Raw genomic sequence first — 6,720 nt, 5'->3', positions numbered from 1 at the left:
ATAATTAAGTTACTATAATTGGGGAAATTTCAGGGGTTCCTATCTCCCTATTTTTAAAGCTATTGGTGTGAAACTTGCTACAATAGTAGAACACATTTACCACTGTTAGCCAACCAATTTTCAGAACATTTCACTAATCTACAGAATTTTGGCGAATTTTCGAAGTTTTTATAAACAACGTTTTAAATAATAAAATATGTTCCTAGTTTCAAAATGTTATTTCCTGATTAATTATGTAGCCCTTACTTTGAAAGTAGTTGTTCTCCTCCAGAAACTAAATTAGTGGAGACTTAACAAAGCAAAATTTGCTATAAGACGATGTCCCTTGCGCAAGACAGTTTTTGCAGTGTTATAAACTTTCATCATGTTTTTTTTTCAGTGTAATAAACTTTTGTCATGTTTTTATGACAAAACCAGTTAGGAACTTCCAGAAATCATAGTGTAGAGTATTAACAAATGTATTGGAACTCTGGGTTGGCAGTGGCTACAGACCGATCTTTTCTCCTGATTGGTGCTTTCTGATGCTAATGCATTTTGGGAATAATACAGAACTCGAGGAAATGTAGTTTGGGAAGGGGAGGAGTTCTATACCAAAGAATTCAAAAGGCTTTCTGATGCATTAGCATCAGAAAGCCTTTTGAATTCTTTGGCATAGAACTCTTCCCCTTCCCAAACTACATTTCCCCGAGTTCTGTACTATTCCCAAAATGCACTGCTTCTTCTTTTAACTGCTCCTAATGCTGAGACAGCATTAATTCCAAGGGGGGGGGGGTGGCAAGGCAGGGAGGAACCTCTTTGGGTTACTGGCTTTGCTTCCTTACACTGAATTTGACACTGGTTTTGGGAGCCTTCCAAGATTTTCAAAAGTAAAACAAAAAGTATGGAGTAAGTTTCAATTCTAAAATATTTGGTGTGGGCCACAGAAATACTTCTGATATGGTTTCCAACTTACAAAACTTCCAATTTTCATATGAATTCCAAGTCTTCTGGGTTTTTGTGCAAATGCCTAGTAAACACCTATTCTTACAAATCAATTTTGGAATCATACTAATTTACCAAAAATCATTACTCTGCCGCTTCTTTGACCATGTTCTCCTTATGCTTCTCCAGAGGGAACTCTTCAAGTTATCCCAAAGAGCTTTTGATATCTCAACATGCTCTTTGCTTAATTCACTTTAAAGTTCAGGGCTGTTGAAAACAAAATCACCATTGATGTACAACCTGGTTGTAGAGAAGTTATGTGTAAAACAGAGATTATTGATATGATTTTATTTATTTGTTTGTTAAAGAAAAAAAGAGTTATATATTAGCAAGGAAAAGCCTAGCATGGAAACTAGCTGGAAGCAGCATTTGGTAGGTTGCCATGGTAACACAGCTTCCCTTGGGAGAAAAGGGGCGTGGCTAAGATGACAGTTAGAGCATTTTCCCTTTTAAAAGTTGAGTTGCTGTGAGGGTTTTAAAAGGAGTGGCTGTTAGGGGCTTGAGAAGAAGAGTTGCGGTTAGGTTTTGGAAAGATTAGGAGCTGGGGAAATCAGCTAAGGACGGCAGCTTATGGTCACTCAGGGGAAAGGCTGGGAATATAAGCTGACCAGGGGAGTTTAGTATACTGTGTTGAGGAGAAGTTATTTAAGAAATATCCATTCAAGAAAGACTACATTGTAACTTAAGATCCGGAACGTTTACTGATTGAAACCATACGCTTATGTACCAAAAATAAACTTGAATTTTGTTATTGTTCATAAAGATAAGTCTCCTTGCCTCTCTGTAAGCCTGTTACCTCACGTTGGTGGCAGTTACCGTACCTATCTATATAAGTTACCGTACTTTCCTATATAAGTTACCATCTTTACTCATTTAAACCCAATCAGTTCCGTTATCCTTCCTTATCCACTAAATCATCCCTGTCATACATTCACACATCCTCCATCCCTCCCTCTCACACGTGCACACATCTCCTGAATTGGAGGCAGCAGTGGGATTTAAAGACAAAGATTTCCCCTGCCTGAGTTGAGTACCACAAATTGGGCTCTCTTCAATTGGGGGCAGCGGTGGGATCAAAAGGATTCCATCCCTGTCACCTCAGTTCTCTTCAATTGGTGGCAGCGGTGGGATCAAAAGGATTCCATCCCTGTCACCTCAGTTCTCTTCAATTGGTGGCAGCGGTGGGATCAAAAAGGATTCCTTCCCTGCCTCACCTCTCTTCAATTGGTGCCAAGCGGCGGGATACGTTTAACATCTCAAACTAAGTGCCTTGAGACCGCATAGGAAGAAATCGTGAGGTAAAATTTAAGGAAAATGGCTACTAGACTACAAAAGAAATTAGCAGGAGAGGCTAGTGAATACCAAGGAGATAGTTTGGACTCTGAGCAAACCCCTGAGACAAGGGAAACCCTTAAATATAAAATTGAATTGAGAAAATTAGAATTGGAGGATAAACAAAGAGAAAGGGAGAATAAGCAAAGAGAAAGGGAGGATAAGCAAAGAGAGAGAGAATGGGAGGAAAAACGATGGGAACAAAAGAAGGAATTGAAAATAATGCAGCTAGAGAAGGATAAGGAAATAGAACTGAGACGATTGGAATTGGAAAAAGAGAAATTGGCACTGTCTCAACCACACATTATTAACCAAGAAGGGAATGGTAGGACTGAAGCGTCTGATCTACTTCTGAAGAGATTCCCAAAGTTTAATAAAGATGATGATGTGGAAAAGTTTTTGATTTCTTTTGAGAGGTGCTGCAGAGATTTTGAAATTGATGAGGGAAAATGGATGCTTTATTTAAGACCCCAAATTTGTGGGAAATTGTTAGAAATATATGGTGATGTACCTGAAGAGTCACACAGAGATTATAATTTCTTTAAAAAGCAGGTACAACAGAAATTGCAACTCACACCTGAGTTTTATCGTTTAAAATTCAGATCTCTGAGGAAAGAAAAGCACCAAAGCTTCGCACAAGTAGCTTCAAAACAGGCTCAATTATTTGATAGTTGGCTCAGAACCTCAGAAGTGGAAACTTTTCAACAGCTGAGGGAATTAATTAAGTTGGAACAACTGTTTCAATTAGTGCCCTCAGATTATCGGTGGTTAGTTCAAGACAGAAAGCCATCAACTGCCAATGAAGCGGCTTTAATGACAGACCAATTAATCACTCTGAGGGAAGGATTTAGGAACGATGAGGGACTAAGTGAGAGAAGGCAGAATAAACCGCCATTTTTCAATTATCAAACACACACACAATACAAAAAGACGCCTGCCATAGAAAACACCGCCTACAGGAGGCCTGAGGTAATTAATCAGACCAAACCTGAGGTAAAAGCAAGGTGCTATCAGTGTGGAAAGTCTGATCATCTAAAATACCAATGTCCTCTTTTAAGAAGAGATAAAACATCCTTCTTTATGAATAAAGAGCCCAAAGAAAATACTCTTAATGGTGATATTAAGTTGCTAAGCAGTACTGAGACTGTCCCTAAGGAGAAACAATGTTTATTTATTTTATCCGATGATTTTTCTGAAGATTATTTTGAGCCTATCACTATTGTGAACCAACAAAAACAAGGTTGGAGGGATACAGGATCCCAGGTGTGTGTTATCCACCCACAATCGGTACCTCAGAAATATCAAAAGCCCACCTCTGAGATAAATCTAAAGGGTTTGGGACCAGCTGTACCAGCTGAGGTAATATCTCTCCCAATTGAATACAATGGATGGAAAGGGATCTGGGACTTTGCAATTAGTTCAGATATCCCTCATGAATGTTTAATCGGCAATGACCTAGCTAGACAAGTTAAGAACTGGAAAAAGTTGTGTGAGGAGAAGGAAGATTACAACAGAAGCCCTATTCAGGAAGCAGTGTGCTTACCTATTCAACCAGAATCTGAACAGGGTCCAGAATCCAGTTCCGTCATTATTGAAATTGTTAGTAAAACAGGGGGAGTGCAAGAAATTAAACAAGCTCAGGAGGAAGATGAATCCCTGAAGCCTTTGTTAAAGCAAGCCAAAAATATTCCGGAATCAGCAGAAGAACTACCCAATAAATTTGTCACAAAAGATGGTGTGCTTTACAGAGAAAGCAAAAGTTTGAAATCAGAAGAAAGGTCAGAAATACATAGTCAGAGTTTCACTGAAATTGAAAGGCAAGCGCAGGTGGCTGAGAAACGGAAGGAGCAACAGGCAGAGCGGCTGGGCATGGGCTTGGTGTCCAGGAGCTCTATTTCTCACTCTGTCCTCTCTGAGATGCAAGTGATAGAACAAGAAACGCCAGTGACTACAAAGTCCACACGGTCCCAGCTAGATCTCTTTGAAGACATCGGAAGCTTCACATCTGGACCACCAAAGTACAAAGATAATCCTTTTTCATTAGGCGATGCCTTCAGCTCACAGTGGGAGACAGACAACTCCTCTTGGGAAATGGACAAAGGGGAAGAGGAGGCAGACATTGCCATCTCCAGCATCCGGCCTATTGGTGACAGACCTATTAACAGAAGAGAGACAGAGAGCAAGATATCAGTAGTGGAGTCCAATGAAGCTCAGCAGAAGTTTGCAGAGGCCAAAGTCATCTCATCTGATATGTTCTTTGGACGGGAAGCTGATACAGTTCCAGTGGCTGAATATTTGACCGATCTTCAGTCAACAATGAGAGTGACAAGAGACATCGCACAAGAACATCTAGCTGTAGCCCAGCAGAGACAGAAGAGCTACTATGACAGGTCAGCCAAACCAAGAAGCAAGCGGAGGTTATTTTTCGATGGAGAGAGTGGTAAAGACCCTGACGTGATGGGGATTGGTAGTTTTAACCATCAACAGTTTACTTTCAATATTCTACAAAAATGCTTGGACTATGTATCGCAAGACTTCTTAAATGACTCGGAAGTTTCGCAAAAAGACATTTTGGGACAGAGAGAGTTCATTGTGTTGCTGGGAAGGACGAGTGTAATTATCCCCAACAACATGTTAACCTCTGGAATGCTCCGCAGAAGGATCATCGATGAACTGTGCCAGGTGGCATGAAGAAGATCCCTATGAAATGTACGGAGTATCGGAAGATGTTTAGTCCAGTGTATAAATAAAGACTTGGGGAATAACCCTGAATGAAAATTAAACTGTTACAAATATGATTTATGGAAAATGTATTTTTAAAATGTCTTTTGATTTGAGGTTGTGAATCTTAACAATGGGAAAGATGACCAATACGTTATGGTTTGTATGTTGAATGGTGACAATGCCATGACTGTATGGTAAGATATGGACATGTTATGTGTATATGCAACAGTGAAGGTTTGTATTTTATGATTTATGTATTGTATCTAACTTTGTGTTTTATTTCAGGAATACTGTTATATATGTATATATGTATGTACTAATTATTTTTGCCATTCTAGGCATAGAAAAGGCAAAAATAATCTTTCTAAGGGGGGAGGTGTAGAGAAGTTATGTGTAAAACAGAGATTATTGATATGATTTTATTTATTTGTTTGTTAAAGAAAAAAAGAGTTATATATTAGCAAGGAAAAGCCTAGCATGGAAACTAGCTGGAAGCAGCATTTGGTAGGTTGCCATGGTAACACAGCTTCCCTTGGGAGAAAAGGGGCGTGGCTAAGATGACAGTTAGAGCATTTTCCCTTTTAAAAGTTGAGTTGCTGTGAGGGTTTTAAAAGGAGTGGCTGTTAGGGGTTTGAGAAGAAGAGTTGCGGTTAGGTTTTGGAAAGATTAGGAGCTGGGGAAATCAGCTAAGGACGGCAGCTTATGGTCACTCAGGGGAAAGGCTGGGAATATAAGCTGACCAGGGGAGTTTAGTATACTGTGTTGAGGAGAAGTTATTTAAGAAATATCCATTCAAGAAAGACTACATTGTAACTTAAGATCCGGAACGTTTACTGATTGAAACCATACGCTTATGTACCAAAAATAAACTTGAATTTTGTTATTGTTCATAAAGATAAGTCTCCTTGCCTCTCTGTAAGCCTGTTACCTCACGTTGGTGGCAGTTACCGTACCTATCTATATAAGTTACCGTACTTTCCTATATAAGTTACCATCTTTACTCATTTAAACCCAATCAGTTCCGTTATCCTTCCTTATCCACTAAATCATCCCTGTCATACATTCACACATCCTCCATCCCTCCCTCTCACACGTGCACACATCTCCTGAATTGGAGGCAGCAGTGGGATTTAAAGACAAAGATTTCCCCTGCCTGAGTTGAGTACCACAAATTGGGCTCTCTTCAATTGGGGGCAGCGGTGAGATCAAAAGGATTCCATCCCTGTCACCTCAGTTCTCTTCAATTGGTGGCAGCGGTGGGATCAAAAGGATTCCATCCCTGTCACCTCAGTTCTCTTCAATTTAATTTCATTTTCAGCTCTCTGCCATTTTGTAGTTTACTAGCTTACAGTAAATCTCATGAAAATTGCCTTCTAATCTTTTACCAGCTGCTGCACTTCATCAGCTGGGTTGTGACTTTCTCTATATTCTCCCCTTCTCTCTATACATCAGTTTATGTGGCAGTGTGTTAAACAGAATGCCTGTGTAGTTCACCTTTTCTTCTGTTGCTTTCTTAATGGATTGGAAAATCATACTTTTATGTGCACCTAGGGATGCATAAAATTCTGTTTTCTCTGAACTGGTATGTGGATATAATTAAAATGTATTGCTTATCATATGCTTAATGACCAATTTTGATTAAATGGCAATGAACAGAAGAGAAAGTCATTCTAGGAACAGCAG

The 6,720-nt window shown here is 39.5% G+C and overlaps 1 protein-coding gene across 1 annotated transcript; it reads left to right on the top strand.

Annotated features, from left to right (window-relative positions):
* The first annotated feature begins 1,231 nt into the window (after positions 1-1,231).
* LOC134297667 (uncharacterized) lies at positions 1,232-6,349 on the top strand. Its single transcript, XM_062975822.1, has one exon. The coding sequence runs from the start codon at positions 2,296-2,298 to the stop codon at positions 5,002-5,004; it is 2,709 nt and encodes a 902-aa protein (XP_062831892.1). The 5' UTR covers positions 1,232-2,295; the 3' UTR covers positions 5,005-6,349.
* The last annotated feature ends 371 nt before the right edge of the window (positions 6,350-6,720 follow it).

The sequence above is a fragment of the Anolis carolinensis genome, chromosome 3 (genome assembly GCF_035594765.1).
Source record: "Anolis carolinensis isolate JA03-04 chromosome 3, rAnoCar3.1.pri, whole genome shotgun sequence".
Lineage (NCBI taxonomy): Eukaryota > Metazoa > Chordata > Lepidosauria > Squamata > Dactyloidae > Anolis > Anolis carolinensis.
This window is presented reverse-complemented; position numbering and strand designations above follow the sequence as displayed.

Excerpts from the sequence above, each read along its gene's own strand:
- LOC134297667 (XM_062975822.1), top strand. The coding sequence starts at position 2,296 with ATGGCTACTAGACTACAAAAGAAATTAGCAGGAGAGGCTAGTGAATAC.